Raw genomic sequence first — 21,142 nt, 5'->3', positions numbered from 1 at the left:
TTTTCAATTTTGATAATCTTATTCATATTTTGCTCAGTCCAATACATGATGTCTCTTACACTAACCATATACTGAACCTCATTTATGTTTCAGCTATTTATCTTTTTAATCTATGACGAAGTTTTCAGTTAGTGGATTCATAACACTGTGTGTTTAGTTAAAATAGATACTTTATTTGATTACGTATAAATTTTTTATCTATTAAAACAAGTTGCATAAGTTTATTTGTCATGTATACAAATCTTACAAAAACTATTACATACATCTAGTATTTAAAGAAGTAATGTAGAGAATTAGGTAATAATGGATCAACAAAGATTCTAGTCATGCCAATAACAACCCTTAGGATTAGCAACAGGCAAATAGTGGGTCAACCTTCTGATTTATCTTATGTACCATTGACTTTTGAATAGTCAAACTAAGAAACAATTTTCATACTTTAATATTCCATAAATTCTACTACAAAAACAATTAACAAAACATTAATATGATTATATTTTATTTATCTGTTTTACATTGATATTTTCACTTCTCCTTGTATATATCCATCTGTTCCTCCAAAGTATTCCTCTCCTTCTCCTTCCATTTACATGGCCTTTCAACTCTTACTTCGATATATCCCAAAATTTAATACCAAACACCACGAAAAACACACCTTTTCGACTCATAATCTTTTGCATTGTTTTCCATTTAAACGTTACATTTCATCGTCTCATAACTTATCATTAAGTTGTTCTTCATCTAAACCTTCATCTTCAATTTCCTATTCATGTAGCAACGAGTTAATAACCGAAGATGAACCTTCATTGTGTATCACAAACACAAACGAATTGGAATTTAACCGTGTTAATTGTCTTGTATGGATATTACATGAATCTGCTAGAAGCTTTTCACTTGCAGTTCAGAATCTAGAACTTTCTAAAGCCAGTCCCGAACTTTCTAACGCATGGAATGGAGTAGATGTGAACGCGTGGCATAAACGCACTGCGTATCAGGTGATCATAATCTATACTTTTATATAATAATATAATCTTTTTCTAGCATTACATTACATACATATAAAACATGTGTAAATATCATTGTTTTTACAGGTAGCAGTTTATGCTTTACTGAAAGCTGCAACTGAGGTGGAGTTATATCTTTGTCACAAACGTTGCAATAGTCCCGTGTCTGATATGTAAGTGATATAACCAATTTATTTATTTTATAAAAATCCTTGAATTTTAAATACTTAAATAGAACTTTAAGTATGTAACCAACAAGGGCAAATAGCCCAAAAAGTTTTGGTAACATAAAAGTCCAAAAAGGTAACATAAAAGCACAAATTTCTATTAAAGGGAATGTCGCTTTTCTCATTGCCCAAAAAGGATTCTGATTTTGATTTGGTGCAAAGAAAGGTTATAATTTGAGAAAAAAATGTCAAAGGTAATATATTCGTCCACTTGTGCATCCACATAGACGCCACCTCATCGGATCAGATGAGAGCGGGCCATGTGGGCTAACACTCTTTTTTTTTTCAGCTTATCTTCAAAGACATCTTTTCTTGGCCAAATCATCGAAAGCCAATTGTACGACAAACACCCAACATTGGTGCAGTGGTTTAGCACGGTCGAAGTTCCACGTATTGCGGGATTATTCATTCCGTTATTCAAAAAATGGTCTTTGGATTACGCTGGAAGGTATACAGTTAATATCTCTATATGTGCTATTGAAGTGGATGATTTATAGCTCACATATATGCAACATATTTTAGGACTGTCGTTAACGCGCTTTAAACAGTTGTACATTCATGTAACCACCACCACCAAATTAATAAGCACCCACTATGTACAATTGTTTAAAGCGTGTTAACGACAACCCTAAGGGCATTCGTTAGCAAAATCCTATATTTTAACATAAAGTTGTTCAGTGGTGTTGCAGGAGTTATTATTGCTATAAGTTGTTGTACTGCAGTGAAAAAGTTGGGTTCGGGCCGAATTTCTTGTCCTCAATTTTCTGCATCAATTGATGATGCGTTGGTTGAACTAAGAGACTTATCACGTGATCTTGTTTCAGTTGATAAATTGCATCAGTTAGCAATTGAGGCAGGTTTCGAAGAAGATTTCTTATCACATTTTGGTAAAAAGGTTATACCGAGTAAGAATGTAGAAGACGTTGAGTTTTGGATTGGGCTCGTTCACGAAAAACTGTCTTTTGCATTTCACAGAGAAAGTGTCATAACACCCAATCAACCCATCATTGATAAGGTCAACCATCATTACTTTTCTAATCGTTTTTTAGATTTTAATCAATATCTTGTTGTTAATATTGTTTGATGGTTCTATCTTTATATATAGGTTGAGGATACTACTTTAGCGACTCTCGGGCTTTTTGCATATTTGGGAAGAGAGACAAGGTTATATTTGTCGGAAATGAATATAAAAGATATGGACGATCAGATTAAGGATTTTTTAAGGTAGATTGCAAATTGGTCCACAGGTGACCTTTATTTTATAGGTGGCAAAATGGGTGGGTCAGGCAATTAGTCAAAAAAGGCCGATTTAGATTGGGTTGACTCAAGCCACTTAACTAAAAGCTGTAAGGTATACAGTATAAACAATTAGCAAGTAAAATATCATAAAAACAAAACTTACATTAGTTCATTTACGATAATTATATATTGATATATGAGATTTCATGTACATAAACTGTATGATGAACTTTTGACCCATTTGAGAAAGAACCTAATCTGATTCAACCGATTTATAAATATATGTATAAGGACTGTAATTATTGTAATTATGAAAATATTTAACTTTTGCAGTTACTTAGAGTGTGGCAGCCTGTATATATATCCTGAATTTAACTCCCTAGCAAAGTATCAACTCTTCATCGAGGTATGTTTATTGTTTAATGGTTAATCCTCTTATATAATTATTTAATCATGTTGATGTTATATTGTTTATTTAGGTAGTTATAGATGAAATTGGATGGCTTGACTTTTACGCTCCACTCAAATGCAAGTTCCAATATGATAAGAGAAGATCTAGACAACATGCGATACAAGCAGAAAAGGAGATAATTCTTTATACTGTTCTCACCGTTTGCTATGACGTTTTCTCTGGCTTTGCGCACTATTGCAATTCTTCACAACAACCGTTAGATTCTGATGTGTTTTCTTTTCTTTTCCGAAGGTAGTAAAAACAAGATTTTGCTTTGCATAAGAAAAAGGTACCAACTTTGGTATGATTTTTGATTTTTAAGTTTTGGGTAACCATCTTTATTTTCACCCATATATAAAGTAACTAACTTTCAGAATTTTTTATGTAAATTTTTTTATTTATGAGTGAAAACAAAGATGGTTACCCGAAAATAAATCAAAGTAGACATCAGACCCAAGTTGGTTGCTTTTATATTCAATAACCCAAGGTTGTAAAAGTCACGAGTCGGGGATGAGTCGGTAGTTGACCAACGTTGACTTTTAGTAATAATAAATTAAACATATACATATTACACATAAATGTTTCAAACATAGATATATGGCACAAATCTATTTTTAAAAAATATAAATTCTTTTACCTAACTTTGACTTTGACCGACTCGGCTGACTCAACCCGACTTTTAAGGCGTTTTTGGGCAAGTCGGGACGATCTAGTCCCCAGATTGAAGCGTCGGCCGACTTTTACAACAGTGCAATAACCCCATAAAAGATCGCAAACTTATACTTGCTATGTAATTTGCAGTCAATGCTTGTTATCGAATTGTCTTGAAGAGTACTGGGCTGCTTATGATAAGTCTGGGTAAGTTTGTTAAGCTACATACAGTTTATAAAAAATGATACATAGAAATTAAATAAATAAAAAGTTATACACGTTATTTGTTTTATGTTGCAGTGAGCTAATGAAATTTACAGAAAAAGTACTATTGGAGTCTCAGTCAAAGCCAATGGAGATAATGAAAAGAGGATTTCATCAAGAGGAATCTAGACTGTCTAAGGTACTGGTTTTTTATTTTATATTTTTAAAATGTTTAATTTTATAAAATTTATGTGAAAAAAAAAAGTTGTATGTCTTCGGTAGGGTGTAACTTTAGCAGGAACGAGCGCTGTGAAAATGTCAGTCAAGAAATATGGAGCTCAAAGAAAACGTTTGCATGAACGACTACTAAAGAAATCGAAGGAAAAATTAATTTCTGCTACTAATGTATGATTCTAATTATCTAATTAATTGTGACGTGAAGTCGAGTTTAATATTTTGAATGTGATACTGACTTACTAATATCGTACTTGAACTATTATACAGGTGATTTTGATGGGTACTCATTTACTATTCATAGATGTATCGGATGTTATCGCGCTCCTTCTAAAACAATTGCGCGGTAAAAAGATTACAAGTAGAGAAAGAAGAAAAATAAAGCGAACACTTAATGATATTGTCACACTTGTTCCAGTTACAATACTGATGCTCATTCCGGTACACATTTACTTCCAAATTGTGTATTATATGTATTTGACTTGGGTTGACCTTAAACACTTATTTAATTAAGGATATTCTAACGACAACCGTGCAAAAAAGACTAGTACTTTTGGATAATGGTCATGTAAAAGTCAACATTGACCGCTTTGTACAACACATTAATGCATCTTAACGACAACCCTAAGTGCTGTCGTCATTAGAAAAATCCTTTAACTAAATACTCCCTCAGTCCCATAATTATTGTCCGAGTTTGACTTTTTAAATCTTTCCTGTACAACTTTGACTCTAAATATTTGTATTTGTGTTATGTAATATTTGGTGAAACTTATATCAATGAAAACGCATCTTAAAACCCGATCCATTGATATAATTTTTATTTTTATTAAATATTATATAGCGCAAAATAAAAATGCTTAAAGTCAAAAGCGAAGAAAAAAGATAATGAAAAGTCAAACGGGACAGTTATTTTGGGACGAAGGGAATATCTTTTATCCTACAAATAAACAATGTGCCAAATACAGATTGATTTAGGATTTTTTTTTTTTTTTTTTTTTGGGTGAAAAGTGAATTATATTAACAAATAACCAAACAATACATGGGCAAAGCATCAATCTAACCCAGAACAAAATACATCAAACAAGCAAATACAAAACATAAGCACCCTAAACCCATTAAGGCACCTGCAAAACGCCAAGCTACCTTAGATCAAGCTGTCCCATCTTACAGGACACGCTAACACTAAGGAGCAAACACCAACCATATACAAATCACTTCCAACTCACTTGCCAAATCTTTCCAGCCTGCTGCACACTTTTAGAGTCTTTGACTTTTAAAGTCAACAACTTTATTCTAACAAACTCTTGAATCTGTACACTCAACACCTGCCCATTCCTTTTTATTCCTTTGAATATACGCGTATTTCTTTCCTGCCATATATTATATACAGTGGCTGCAATCACAATTCTAGTAATTACACTCCAAATCTGCTTTTGAAATGGATATTTCCCCATTACTTCAACAATGGAACTAATCCTGTAAGGCAACCCTTTGAACAGCAGCAAAGACTTCATTGTTTCCCACACATTTCTAGAATATGAACATTCAAAGAACAAGTGTTCAACAGAATCAGGCATCTCATCACACAATGGACAGCTATATGAAGTACACACATTCCATTTACTCAATCTGTCCTGAGTGGGCAATCTATTTCAAATGGCAAGCCATAAAATAAATGCATGTTTTGGAACCATCTGATTGAACCATACAATATGATGCCAGTCTTTTATGGTGTAATTACATCTAACATCACACCACACCTGCCTAGTTGAATAGTTAACCATATCACCCTTGCATGTTACCCATTTTACCACATCCTCCTTATTAAGTAACACTGGAACCCGAATATTATCAAGTGCATTATATTTAGCCCTCCACTCTTCAGGCCATGCATTGCCATGAATTTGCCTATACTCAGCTATGGTGATATTATTCTGAATTCTTGCATTATATCTATCTCTTTTATTTACAATTAAACACAGGGGACCAATAGCATCCCATTTATCAAGTAAAAGAGAAGTCTTTTGGCCATTACCAATTTCACATATCACATGATCTTTAATCATATCCCTTAATCTCAATAATTGATACCAATTCCAACTATCTTTACTTTCACCCTGGATCTCCCATATACTTCTATTTTTCAGTTTAACCAAGTTGACCCATTGATACCACAAGGAATCCTTTTTCTCAACAATTTTCCACAATTGTTTCATTATCAATACCTCATTCCATTCCTTAATAGGTTTTAAACCAAGGCCCCCTTGATTTTTAGGAGTGCAAACAATCTTCCATGTTATTTTAGCTTTTCCCTTAGCACTCTCTCCTTGACTCCAAAGAAAACCCTTAAGCACTTTCTCAATATTTTTAATCACTGAATTGGGCAAAATGAAGACAGATGCCCAATACACATGCAAAGAACTTAGTACTGAGTTAATTAGCAATAATCTTCCTGCATATGATAATTTTTTATTTTTCCAATTATATACCTTTTGCTTCACTTTATCAATAAGCCCACTACAATCTCCAACACTTATTTTTTTTAGCTAAAAGTGGAATCCCTAAATATCTCACAGGGAGCTTTCCCACAGCAAAAGGCATAATTTGTAGAATTTTCTGTCTTGTAATATGATTCACACTTCCAAAAAACAAAGTGCTTTTGCTCAAATTAGGGTATAACCCTGACACTTTACTAAAATCTTCCAAAGCCTCTTTTATGACCTGTACAGATTCCTCATCTCCATGACTTAACACAAGAAGATCATCAGCAAAGTTCAAATGTGTGAGTTTCATTTCTTTACACCCATGATGATATTTGAATAATGGGGCCTTTTTAATCTTTGCAGCCAAGATTAAGCTAAATACTTCCATCACAAGAGTAAACAGATAAGGGGAAATAGGGTCCCCTTGCCTAAGGCCTCTCCCTCCATTAAAATAACCATAAACACCCCCATTTAAGCATATAGAAAACTTAGTGGTAGTGACACAAGTCATGATCCAGTGTATCATCTTAGCAGGAAATCCAAACTTAATCAAACTATTCTTTAAAAATTCCCAATTAACAGTATCATAAGCCTTTTGGATATCAATTTTCATGGCACACCTCATAGGCCCATATGCTCTGTTATACCCTTTTAACAATTCTTGAGAAATCATTATGCTATCCTGAATACTCCTACCAGGTAGGTATGAAGCAGTTTGATTATGATCCACCACCAAATCAAGACCTTCTTTAATCCTATTTGTAAGTATCTTACTAATGCACTTATACAGCACATTGCAGCAGGCAATGGGTCTAAAGTCTGATACCTTATTAGGGGTTTCAATCTTAGGTATTAAAGCAATCAATGTAGAGTTAAGCTCACCCAGCAATTTTTCAGACTTAAAAAATTCCTTCACAGCATTGCAGACATCATCACCCACAATAGTCCATGCTTTCTGGAAAAAACATGAAGTAAAGCCATCAGGTCCAGATGCTTTATTTATATCAATATCAAACATTGCATTCTTAATTTCAGCATCTGACACATCTATAATCATCCTTGCTGCAACATCTTCTGGAACTGATTTAGTAAATATATCCCCCATCTCTTCAATAGGTGTCACATTAATAGATTCTCCAAGAAACTTTTGAAAATGTTTGACAAATTGCTCAGCAACTTGATTATCATAGTACCTTACCCCATTTTCATCACAAATACTCTCCACTCTGCTTTTCTGCTGCCTACTTTTTAAAATACTATGAAAAAACTTTGTATTTTTATCCCCTTCAGTCAGCCAGGCCATCTTTGTTTTTTGTTGAAGCATTCTAAACTCATCAATCTTAGCATTTTCAAATTCTTCAATAATATTTTTAGCTTTTTGTCTCAACTCTTTGTCAAATGGATTAGCATCAATACCAGCTTGGACAATTTTGAGCTCATCCTTCAATCTATTCACCTTATTATGCAAATCACCATTTTGCCAGTTCAACCATTTCAAGCTCCTCTTAAGCATTTTAAGCTTCTTTACCACTTTGAACATAGCATGACCATTTACTTCATTTGACCAACAATCTCCCACAGTCTCTAAAAACCTCTCCTTATAAGCTATATAGTTCATAAATCTAAAAGACTTTTTATTAACCTTTATACCTGATTTAATCCCCAATACAGCTGGACTGTGGTCTGAGATCAGGTAAGGCATGAATCTACCATATGCTTGAGGGAATGTATTGAGAAATTCTTCATTAATTAGAATTCTATCAAGTTTTTTCAACACATTACATTCTGGATTCTTGAGTGATTTAGTCCAAGTGAAGTGAAACCCAGTACTTCCTATATCATCCACCTCTATAAGCTCAATACAGTCATTGAATTCATGCATATCTTCAGTAACATAGGACCCACCTGTAGCATGCTCATCCAGTTTCCTTGTAACATTAAAGTCCCCTAAAATCACCCATTGTTTATTCTTGGTTATCAAATGTTGCTTTCCAAGTTCAACCTATAGCTTCCTTCTATCTCTTCCAAGATTACTGGCATATACTATTGTACCATACCAACTTATAGGCTCATTCCTCAATTCAAAAAAACAGAACATTTGTTGCCTATCTACATGTAATAGAGACACCTTGACTATATTATCATCCCACCCTAAAATAATCCTACAGCTATTAGGGCTGTACTTTGGGTTAGATCTCCATTCCCAATTGCCAAAAGCCCTGTTACAAGCTTTTTCAATACTTTTTGCCTTAAGGTGGGTTTCCAAGGCAGCACATATACTCAAATGCTCATTCTTAATCAATTCTCTTATCTCATCCTGCTTATCCTCCATACTCATACCCGTTATGTTCCAACTAGCTATTTTACATTCCATCATTAAACAAGAAGTTTAGAGAAGCACATTTGGATCAGCTGGACCCAAATCATTTTTTCCTAAACTACATTCATGAGTATCAATCACATCCTCATCAGATTCTTCATTCTCACTACAAACTTTCTTTTGTTTTCTTTCTATATCTGCCAACTGTAACTGATAATACTTTTTCATATCATAACTCCATTTCTTAAGTTCCTCCTCAGTTGGTTTCTGTTTATCCTTTATAAATTTATCAACAACAAGTCTAGGATCCAATAATTCATCATCACTTTCTGACAGGATAGCATACTTGTTAGCACTTTTCTGAAATTCCACCTTACTTTTTTCATTCAATTTCCACTGCATTTTTGGATTCTTTTCAACACTAGTGGAACCCTGATTACTTCCACTATGTTGCTTCTTTTCCTTACTTACCTTCTTCCTTTGAACAACCTCAAAACCATCATCTGTTACCTTATTTTCAACAACTTTATGTTTAACCTCCTGTACAGTTTTGGTCTCATCTTGCACTCCTCATGACTATGCCCAAATACTGCACAATGGGAACACAATTTAGGTTTCCATGTATACTCAACATTCACTTTTTTAGTTGCCTTGATATTCTGATCCTTATCCTGGTATACAACATCAATATCATCCACAAAACCCTTGGCTGCCTCAATTTCAACCAACACTCTTGCATAAGCTGCTCTACCTATCCCTTCATGACACATAGTGGCTGTGGTATTATCCATCACTATAGGCTTTCCCATTCTACTTGCAAGTGCACTTAATCCCTTAGTACTCCATGCTTCTAGAGGGACATTAGTCATTTTGACCCATACTGGCACAGAACTAGGTTCAACTTTTTCAACAGTCACCTCTGGATCCCATTTCCTAACAACCAATGGTTTACCATTCACCATCCAGGGACTCTGGTCAATCACCTTATTCAGACCAATTTCATTATCAAATTTGAAGTAACAAACCTGATTGCTATCCATAATAATATCTTTTAGCCCTAATTTGCTCCACATCCTTCTCAAATTGTAATTCATGGCTCCATAAGCCATATTACATCCCAGAAAATATCCACAAGCAGTCAAGTGCCATTTCTTACTCCCCTCACTAACCAATTCCTCATCAAAAATAACAACCTCTTTTCCATCATTCATAGAAGTAGGAATCAGATTCAAGCTCCTAATCATACTATTCTTACTATTACCCACAGCATCAGCATATGATACAGTATTAGCAACAACATTAGGGCCAGATTCCTTAACAGAATTCATATCAGGAGAAACAGACTTCTTATCAGAACTCAAATCATGGCATTCAATACTATCACTACCTGAATCAGGAGTAGAATTCACCTTACTAGATATCAGATCTGGAAAATTACAACTATTATTACCTGCAACTGGAATGGAATTCACCTTACTAGTGGAAATTGGGGAAAATATCTTCGTTGCCTTCTTAGGATGTTATATGTAATTCAAACACACTTTAAAGGGCCTTTGACCCGTTTGACGTCTTAGAGAGCAAGCATAACCGGGAGCAACCCATGCATTAGTAAATGGGTCAAAATTGCCACATATACGATAGATGACATTTTGTTGTGTTTGAGCAGGTATCGGCTGTTGGGCATGCAGCAATAATAGCTGCGATTAACAAATACGTCCCATCAATGGTACATATGATCCGCATCCCATTATACATCTTATGTTTTGTAATTTCTTGTTTTCTTTATGATACTCTTGTTCTGTTATGCCCAATAGATCCCTTCTCCGTATTCATCTGAACGGCTCAATTTGGTGAGACAACTAAAGAGAACTAAAAAGATGGAAGTTGAAGTATGGGCCATTAATGATGAAATTAGAGAAACTACTAAAGACAATCAAGATAAAAGTTTTACAGTTGCAGTGCCATAAAAATATATATAAAAGGGAATGCAAAAGTATTTTGATAATAAGGCAAGAATAACTAAGAAGCTTCATGTGCAATGTTTTTTGATGTGGGATGTGTATATAAGTAGAGAGTGGTTATGCATAACTGAATGTAAATAAGTACTGGTTGAATCAGTTATTGGTCAGTGTCTGTTTCTTGAAGTTGCCATTGTTGCAAAAGAAAATGTATCTTACCCTATTAATGTAAGTGATGAAAGATCCTGAAATAAGATGGTTTATGTTTTTAGCTGCATTTAAGAACAGAAACAATAAACCTCAGGTATAATGTGTTTTTTGATGATCTAAAAAGTAAAATAAGATATTATCCTTTAAAATTGAAAATTTTATGTTGTTTATATCGGAATCTGTTTGTAACAGAATTTAAAAGAAGGCCAGATAAAAAAGAATTGTACTTAATTTATCGAAATCTTTAGTATTTTATGTTCTCCTTTTAGTATTTTAAAATGTTATCCTTTTAGTATTTTGTGTTGTCATTCCAAATTTTTACCCTAATAAAATTTCTCACTCTAGCCTACCTTGGGTATGTGAAGGGGTAAAGTGGTCAAAGAACAAAATAGCATTGGGGTGCATTCCCCTTGGCAACAATATCAGATAAGATTCATTATATCCACACACATAAACTAACACATTAATTTAACGGTCCTTGTAACAGAAAAAAAAAAAAAAATAATCTAATTAAAGATAAGTAGAAAATGTTCATTCAGTGAACAAACCAACTAATTAGCAATCAAGAGAATGGGCACAATTCAATTCATGAATACTAATTATGGCATATCTTCTTTCTCACACTCTTGTTGTTACAATTTCAAGAACAAAATTAGCACCACATGTATCATTCAAAGACCATCTACTAAGTGCCACAGTTACTCTAGACCAAGAATCATGGCTATGACCGTGGCCCGCGATGGTCAAACCGAAGCTGCACAAACTCAAAAACCACCTTCAGTCAATTTCGCTTTTGTTAGTGTAAGTCATGAATATTAACCACATTGTTTTTAGTTACTCACATTGTATATATATTACAAGGTTCTAGTGATGAATATATTGTGTATATATTGTAATGCAGTCGGTGCTATTACCTGATGGAACGCCTGATGTACATTTTAGAACCGCGAATGGTGGACAGAAACTTAGAGACATAATGTTGGATTCAAATATCGAGTTGTATGGACCATATGTAATGTTCTTTATACTTACTTTTATTATGTATTTAAATTTCAATTAAATTCTTTAATGTATGTATTTAAGAACATATTTATTAGTCTTTCTGTTTCTTTTGTAATTCAGTCTAGACCTTTGCTAAACTGTGCTGGTGGAGGAACCTGTGCTACTTGTATGGTGGAGGTATTTGATTATCAAGAACAATTAAACCAATTTATTAAAGTAATTAGCGTGTTTAACTTTCTTTATTATCTAAGGTTATTGAAGGGAAGGAGTTGCTTAGCCCAAAAACAGACAAAGAGAAGGAGAAACTCAAACAGGTATGACAAATAGTAGAGGTGACATAATGGACGGGTCAGGGTCGTTAAGTAATGGTCTAATTATTTGAATAAAATGATTTAGGAACATTTATGCATCTTTAAACTGACCTATGGTTCAACTCTGAATGGTTCAGCACATATTGCCGAACGATTCAACATCATTTTTCATTTGGATGTCACAAACAAGTGCACTAAATGCTTGAATGTTGAACGTTCAACATTGGGTGTTGAACCATTAAGCTAATGTAACATTTTACCAGTTTGTTCTTTACAGATATACTATTTAACCTGAACAAATTATAAGGTTAAGATCTGTTGATAAAGAAATTATGAATAATTTCATGTAAAACTGTTTAACTTAATTGAACCAAACCTAGTATGTGGAAACAGTGGACTGAACCTTTCCAACAATGACTGCAGAATCCAAAGAACTGGAGGCTCGCTTGTCAGACAACGGTGGGGACACCAGATTCCACAGGCCTGGTACTTAATAATTCGATATATCGATTAAATTAAAATAATCACTTTGATAGATTCATAATAAGCTCAAGTAAAACTTGTTTGATGCAAATGCAGGTGGTCATCCAGCAATTACCAGAATGGAAAGGGCACGAATGGACACTCGGAAAGGAACCACCTCCTGAATCTTGATTTGTTTTGTAGTACGTAATATTGTAAATGATGATCGCGCAATTACTAAAATGATTATAATGTTAACATTCAATTATTTATGTTCAAAGAAGTTAACAAACCCGATAACATCTTTACTTGTTTTTACAGCTAGTAACATGAGTTAGACAAGTAATATCAAAACATTTCCTATTCCAATGCAACAAACTCAAGAGCATCACGTTCAACCATTTTAAGATTTTCCATGAGATAAGACATCGTTTTCTTCTTAGACTCCTCCTTTTCATCGTTTAAGTCAAACCGTTTGACCGAATGACGCCAACATCTAAAGGGATGTGCAGTGCATAAGCTACATGAACTGTCTCCTGTTAATTCTTCATGCACCAACTGTCCACACAAAAATAAGGTCAGCAAAATTATAACATTCAATTATAATGTAAAAAAAAAAAATATATATATGATACCTCAAGCGAAACCCAGTAATTAGACCGCAAAACTAGATTTTTTACTCGAGGACAAATCCAAAGCATCCCGTCAAACAGATCGACGAAATTTCTTGTCTTGTAAAATGTTCTTACAGCAATCGTATCCATTTCAACAAATGGAGGAACAAAAGTGTCTCTAAATTCGTTCGGGATAATGATATTCTTGATTGCAACATAAAGATAGTTAATCGTAAGCCATACGAATCATATACAACGAATATTAAAAATATATAAACGAATCATGTTTTTTAAATCATACCTTTTCAGAATTTGTATAGAACACCAACTTTTTAGCATGTTTCAAACTTTCAAGTATTTTAATCAATCTAGAGTACCATGTCGCACCGCGTTTTTTGTACCGATTAGCGTGTAGTTCAATTCTAACTTCATCTAGAAGAGGAAATTTCATGTTTAAAGAGGGAAGTGTACTTCCATTGTATCCGAACCAAGTTAGGTTCGGAGCATCAACGTTGATATCAACACACGCTTTGAACTTGCACAAAGCCAAAATATCAAGAGAATTACTTGAAATATTTATACACCGCTCGTCAAAACAACTTAAGGTCAATAATTTAATAAGCGGGAAAGTTTTGTTACAGTCACTGAACATCATGTTGTTTATTTTAACTCCAATTAAGATCACACTCTCTAGTTTCTTGCATATACCAAACTCGATTTCGCACGGCCTCAGATCACGTCCTCGGTATAAAAAAAGTTCGAGATTCGGTGAGTTAATGCATACGCTTTTCAGAGTTGCACAATTTTGTAACTCGATATCCTTCAAATTGTAGTTTTTTATACTAAGTGACTTCATCCCTGAGCATTTTTTCAGACTAAGAGTCTTTACTGAGTGGAATTCATCACCCATAAATTGTTAATAGTTTCTGCTCATTTAGTCTTTGACCAGTCAAACAAACCTCTGTTTGCGATTGGGCGTCGATTCGACGCCATGTTCTTGACAGAAAACGAATGTGTTGTTTATCGGTAGTAGGAAGGAAAGATACAATATGGTGAAGTACATTTTCTGGTAATCTGGATAATCTATCTTTATGGTTAAGCCTCCCATATCTGCTGTACAAGAATCTGTTCAAAGAACTTTTCGATACTTTTAATCGCATCGTTAATACTTCACGAGATTTCACAATTGCAAAGGTCAAATATTTGCTATCTTAATTCCTGATAAACATTCATCATATAGAGAGATTGGGAATATTGAGACGATCTACAGGTCTAAATTACAGAAGATCTAAAATGAAGGCATTTAAATCATAAGCAGACATGTATTGAAATCGATTAATATCAATCGAAAAAAATAAACAAAATTGAGAATTTAGTATGATTGATCTTACAAGGTAACTATTTAACTCTGGAAATGATTTTCTAACAATGGTTACCTCTAATTAAGCCAAACTCTACATGGACCTTTAACGAAAACAATCGCATATAAATTGACAAATTGGGGGTGTTTCTAGGTAGACATAAAGTATGCTTGAATTTTATATGGTAAATAAAACAAATACCCGAAACCCGAAATACCTCATGGGTCAGTCTGTACAACCAAGAACCAAATTCGAATCAAAGTCCAATTCAGCACCATCCTTATTTACTAAGAATGCAATAAAAGCAAATCCAACTAAATCATTAATTAATATACCAACATCTATTATTAATGATTTTTGTGAATTTCTTTTTAATAACTTATGAAATTTATTTCATTTTAACACTATAAGTATCATATATCATATTATTACATAGATATAATAGATAGACTATAGACTATTATTTACTGGGCTAACTTGAAATAAAATGTTCTACCCCTACACTTATCAACTACAGATATAATGAATTCTGATACGCATGATAACTTTAAATCATACTTGGACTGCTTATCAATGATCCAATTGTTTCATTTTTTGGTGTAGTTATTTTACCAATGATCCAATTATTGAATTTTTTTTTTTATTAATCATTGTTAAGGTGTGTCAACTCAATCTCATCAGGTCTGTATAATCTAACAAATTACAATTCATATATGTGTTGACAGTCGGATCACGATCAAGTTCAACAATTGAAGAAGCTCACAACACGAAAATGAAAGCCAAAATAACAAAGTAATTGCGTATTGTAAAAGTAAAAAAGTGTAGTTCGTACAGATTTTTTGTATAGCAGACATGGGAAGCTTGATCCTCTCGGGATAAATAATCCAAATTGCCAGAAAGAGTAATGCAACATGTTTTCTCGATCCGGATCACCAGCTACTTGACCCGAACCACACCACACTCAATCTTACAATCATCATAATCTGAGATCTGTAATTCTACTTCATTATCGTGATTCTTGTGTATCGTCAATCAATTCTTTCGATCAAATCTCTCGATTCGGATTTCGGATCCCTAGGCGTCCACTGGTGTAAGCTGTCGTTACTCATATTTCATCTCTTCTTATTATCATTGTTACTGTTACCGGTATTATTACTGTTAGGGTTTATATGTTTGTGTTGGTGCCTGGTTTTAAGTTGGGTCACGTTTCTTTTGGTTTGGGTTGCCATGAGTCCGGTTTTTGTGTTTTGGAGCCCCGTTTGAATCTCTTCCCACCTTGACACCTTGTTATCCTCCTCTCTTTGTCGGTGATCCACTATCTCCCGATTTCTCGGTTATTTCTTTACCATGTTTTATAAATTCACTCGTCGTGCACTGCGGCTTGTACCGAGATGGCTGTGGTTGAAGTTTTGGCAACAAAACTGTCTATTCACTTTGTTTTCGGTTTCTCTCTTTTCGGTCGCCGGTTGTCCTCACACCAACAGGTGTGACTTACGGTAGTCGGGATGTTTTGGGTGTCGAATCTTCATGTTTTCCCTGCTTGATTAGTGGTCATTGACCGCTTGGGGATTGTGCGCAAATGTGGCGGCTTTTGGGTGATTACTTGGGTTTCATGTTGCGGCTCTTGGATATTTATGTAGATGGATGATGCCTGTTTTAGTAGCTTTAGGGTCATTGACCGCTTGGATGATGACCAAGTTATAAGTTCTCGAGAATTTATATATCCCCACCCCACACTTAAGATTATGTAATGCCATCATTACATAAAATCAGATAAAATATATAAATTTGAGAGGGCAAAAAGTGTAAATTGTTTAGAACTTTCTTTGTTAAGCAATTGAAGATCGTAAAATGCTTATCGTATGAACATATCCAATCCCTTTTATCACAATATAACTTTGGTGTTTGGTTATGTCGAATGCATCATCATCATAAGTACCTGTCAACAAACATGTTAATTACACACAAGATGGAGTTGTACTTCAATAGTACAAAAATTTTTACCCCACACTTAAAATTTTTGTATATATATAAATAAACAAAAAACACACTGGCATTTTTGTATCAACTTTATAATAAAATTAAAATTTAAAATATCATTTATAAAACATTATGTTCTTTAACGGAAAATTCAGTTTTTTTTACACCTATACTTAATCCGTTCATAAATTCTAAAAATCAATTTTTAAAAATTAATGTATTAAAAGGTTAAAGTTTTTAAATTTTAAAACAAGTACATGAAAAATAACAATTACAGGAATTTAAAATACACTAGTTTTTTTGTATACTTTTAAACCAACTAATTTTCAAACTTAAAACTTTGTTCCTATCGACTAGGTAGAGATAATTGTCGGTTGCTACACCCATCGTTATCCACGACAATGTTTACAAGTTATATATTTTTACGGTTATTGATAAAAAAAAGTATATTTTTGCAATCTACTCTAGACTTTTAGAATTTAACATTTTTTTTTTTTTTTTTTTTTTTTTTTGCAATTTGAGCTTCGGCAGGAATTGATGAACATAGTCGTAGTATCTTAGACTCCTCCGCAAGAGGAGTATTTCTGTATAAATATCCAAATCAAGCGTATAAATTGTTGGAAGACATATCCATTCACACCTTTGAATGGACACCATCTAGAGATCAACAATCTAGAAGAACGGTGGCAAGCATTGATGATGAATATGATGCTTCTACAAGCATAGCTTCTTTAGCAAACCAATTCAAAAAGTTTGGTAAAGAAATTGAGAAGCTAAATTCAACAGTTTTAGTCTTTCAAGTAGGATGTGAAAATTGCGGAGAGCCACATTTCACAAAAGATTGTGATGTCAATGATAGGCCAATGGTTCCGATACCTCAAGTTAATTTTGTGGCCAATCAAAGACAAAATAATTATCAAGGAGGGAATTCCAATTACCAAGGAGGAAACAATGGATATCAAAATCCAAAGAATTTCGCCTTTCAAAGAAGTGGACCACCTGGTTTTCACAATAGAAACCAACCTCCAAATCCACCTCCTCAAAACAATTTCCAACAACAGCTGTTACCTCCGATACAATATCAACAACAAAACAATAACACGCAACAAGTAGAAAAGAAATCTAATTTGGAAGAGATCATATTAACTTTCATTAAAAATCAGTCGGAAACATATGAACAGACGAAAAGACAAAACGAGCAAGTGCAAAGGAATCATCAAGCATCGATTCAAAATCTTGAAAGAGATATGGAAAAAATAGCCAAATTGCTTGCTGAAAGGCAATCAGGAACTTTACTATCCACCGTGTATACTTTTAAGTTCGGATTAACGCAACGGACAGTTAAAATTAGATATAATCTATTTTACAAAACATACTGTAGGATCGTGTAAACAGGATTAAACGATCTTAGATTCAATAACGAGTGCGGAAAATCTCGTTATTGGGTTTTATACTCAAAATCCAATGTAAACCTTTGATCTTAATGACAAAATCGACTTAGATATGTTAAAGATCGACTAATATGAATGCTAGAACACCATGGTACCGGATTGTACGTGTAGGATAGGTTAGGATTCATTACCCTAACAATGAACCCATAATACCCATTAAATACTCACAGCACGATGCAACCGTGCGTTGCACCTTGCAACCATGCGGTTGCTTGTCTAACCGTACGGTTGCATTCCTGCAACCGTGCGGTTGCACTCCAACAGAGAAAGTTAAACAATAACGCATTTTAACTTGAACATAATGAACTCGGGGACTAAATATGCACCAACAAACTCCCCCTAGGACCCAGTTCATTATCTAAAATCACAAAATATACTTTCCCTGCAAAACAACCAATCACACAGTCAAACACATTCAATAACATGAGAATTAAGACGTTAACATCAAGTTATTACAACAAAATGAAAATAGAATGGAAATAAAACTTTCAAGTCCAAGTTCACAGTTTATGAAATCAGGAACATAAGATAGACATTAAGCATGGATATCATAAGCATAACAAGTACGAACATCACGATTAAACTGAATTGCCTGCTCCGTATTAGGCAACTCATGAAAGATTGGGTGTTTCCTCAACACCTTGATATCATTCTTGCTCAAATTTCGAATCTACGTTGGATCAATAATCTTGATCTAGTCAAAAATACCATTAGGATTATTCAACACAATCACCGCTTCTTCTGTTCTTCCATCATAATACCAACATCGAAAACGATCACCAAAATTCTGTGGCATTTTACGAACCGTGTAATGACCCGAAAATTTTCGAAAAATTTTAAACCAAACTCTCGATACGATTTAATATTTTTGACTCGATAAGCAAAGTCTGTTATCATGAGTCTCAAAATTTTTGAACTGTTTCATGTATGCAATTACCCTTTGACCATTCCCGACGATTCACGAATCATTATTTGTAAATGAATGTGTATATACATAAATATAAATATAAATATATGTATATATATATATAATAACTTAAAATAATAATATACGATATAATTAAATTGTTATTAAAATAAATAAATAAATATATATATATATATATATATATATATATATAGTATATTAAATATAATTATTTAATAATTGTAATACTCGTTGGACGTTTCGATTATTATTTAGAGAAGTCTAAATCCGAACTTATATGATTTTTTTTAAACGGTGATTCAAAAATGAGTCATGTAATATTTTAGGCTTATTAAATATGTATTTAGGAGCTACTCGTTAAATTTTGAAACTTTTTGTATTTTACATGGGATCGGGAGTGGACAGTGAGTAAATTTTTGTTTAATAATTAATGATCGAATTTTATACCATAATGACCGAAATAAATAAAGATAATTACTGTAAAAATTTGATATTTTTCCGAAGACTTTTATCCGCCACTGATTAACGACGGAGTTCGAAATCTAGTCCGTGAAAGGCGACGGCTAACTTAATCACACGTTTATATTTTAAATTATATTATAATTATAATTATATTATATATTTCCATTCGTTGTTTGTATCCGTGAAATGAATTGTGATTGATAATAATTGAGAATGAATTGTGATTGATAATAATTGAGATTCTGTTTTCTTTTATCAATGTTTCCCACTAACAACTAACAAAGTTTTATATGAATGTTGATAGTCACTCATATTCTCAAAACCACTCTTTCTCTTTACACATATGTACATACATGCGAGAATCAGTAAACCACTACAACACTACAACCCATCACTGTTTATGTTTCGATCTTCAACCCAAAAACCGGTCACCCTTGATTTTGTTTTCGACTCAAGCTCACTAAACAGTCACCACAGCCACCTCCATGCCACCACCCAACAACCCATCACTTACTATTCTCTGTCTTTATTGTGAACAACCCAAACAACAATACACCTACATGTTTCTATTTTCTGCTCAAAACCACTCTCTTAGTGCAGCTACTTAACCAACTAGTTGCTTGTTGTTGTTTGTTCAAACACCATCACACCATTGGAGATGATAAATCATGGTTGCCTACTGTTTGATGATCACCACTTGACCACTTTGTCTCACCATCTCTATTTATCACCATCAAACACCAACCTATACGAAACCCATTTAATCATCCCTTCCGGTTGTTGTTACAGCTGCTCGAAGGCCTCACATACACACCATCATAAACCGCCCACAACACCTTTCTTTATGCAACTACTACTGATGCACTACCGTTTCTTACGGGCTGAGCAACTATCGTGAACTGCAACCATACTGCTATAACTATTGTTATGGTATTAATTTATGTTTCATGAGTGACTATAATCAACCACCTACAATTCAGGGTTGCTGCTGCTAATTGCTCCTGTTTAAATGAAAAGTGACGATTAATCTGCTCCTATATCTGCTAGGTTACTGTTTATGTGTTCCATCTAAAAGACCCAAACCGTCATCATGCTTGAACTGTAAGTTTCTACTACTGCATACTATTTCTTTCGTTCCTATTCGAGCAAGATCACAAACCAACACCCAACAATCACCATCTACTATGCTACTACGGCTGTTTCTGTATTCTTCGATCACCATCACCAAACCAAAACCAAAACCAAAACCACCACCATAACTATTATTTCATTAAACCCGCTATCATCTATCTCTACCACTACCATAATCCTTCATCTATATTGTGTTTAAAAAAAAGAAAAAAAAAGAAACAGATATTCACACTATTTAACAAATACTGATCGTGATTTCTATTCAATTTCATCAAATCAAACTTCATATCATTCAATTAATGAGCATCAACATATTATGTGATTGAATTCATGAACAATAACAACAACATAACTGTCTCAAATCATTAGAAAGTATAAACAATAACAGATTTATAGCTAATTGATTTGAGTTCACCTTCGTTTGAACCTTCAAGCTCGTTTCGAATCTCCGGAGTAAAA

At 33.7% G+C, this 21,142-nt stretch overlaps 3 protein-coding genes across 5 annotated transcripts; 2 read left to right on the top strand and 1 right to left on the bottom strand.

The window, feature by feature from the left end:
* The first annotated feature begins 175 nt into the window (after positions 1-175).
* Positions 176-11,013, top strand: LOC139892685 (uncharacterized). Its single transcript, XM_071875801.1, has 13 exons — positions 176-995; positions 1,092-1,177; positions 1,521-1,679; positions 1,910-2,246; positions 2,337-2,455; positions 2,804-2,876; positions 2,950-3,173; positions 3,723-3,779; positions 3,873-3,975; positions 4,059-4,181; positions 4,281-4,451; positions 10,480-10,539; positions 10,628-11,013. Exons 1-13 carry the CDS (start codon positions 591-593, stop codon positions 10,778-10,780), a joined length of 2,070 nt encoding a protein of 689 aa, XP_071731902.1. The 5' UTR covers positions 176-590; the 3' UTR covers positions 10,781-11,013.
* Positions 11,014-11,449: 436 nt separating this feature from the next.
* Positions 11,450-13,021, top strand: LOC139892683 (photosynthetic NDH subunit of subcomplex B 3, chloroplastic). The gene is made up of 6 exons (XM_071875800.1): positions 11,450-11,782; positions 11,883-11,993; positions 12,104-12,160; positions 12,235-12,297; positions 12,718-12,780; positions 12,874-13,021. The coding sequence occupies exons 1-6, from the start codon at positions 11,552-11,554 to the stop codon at positions 12,946-12,948; spliced, it is 600 nt and encodes a 199-aa protein (XP_071731901.1). The 5' UTR covers positions 11,450-11,551; the 3' UTR covers positions 12,949-13,021.
* Positions 12,987-16,318, bottom strand: LOC139892682 (uncharacterized). Of its 3 annotated transcripts, none has more exons than XM_071875797.1 (4): positions 15,564-16,318; positions 13,672-14,658; positions 13,392-13,574; positions 12,987-13,314 (listed from the first exon to the last, which is right to left on the bottom strand). In XM_071875797.1, the coding sequence occupies exons 2-4, from the start codon at positions 14,278-14,280 to the stop codon at positions 13,117-13,119; spliced, it is 990 nt and encodes a 329-aa protein (XP_071731898.1). In that variant the 5' UTR covers positions 14,281-14,658; positions 15,564-16,318; the 3' UTR covers positions 12,987-13,116. The 3 variants fall into 3 exon arrangements, with proteins under 3 accessions (XP_071731898.1, XP_071731900.1, XP_071731899.1); XM_071875799.1 differs by having other exon boundaries at positions 13,672-14,495; XM_071875798.1 differs by having other exon boundaries at positions 13,672-14,480.
* Positions 16,319-21,142: the final 4,824 nt, after the last annotated feature.

This window comes from Rutidosis leptorrhynchoides, chromosome 2 (genome assembly GCF_046630445.1).
Source record: "Rutidosis leptorrhynchoides isolate AG116_Rl617_1_P2 chromosome 2, CSIRO_AGI_Rlap_v1, whole genome shotgun sequence".
NCBI lineage: Eukaryota > Viridiplantae > Streptophyta > Magnoliopsida > Asterales > Asteraceae > Rutidosis > Rutidosis leptorrhynchoides.
The sequence above is the reverse complement of the archived record's forward strand: the minus strand, read 5'-3'. Positions and strand labels throughout refer to the sequence as shown.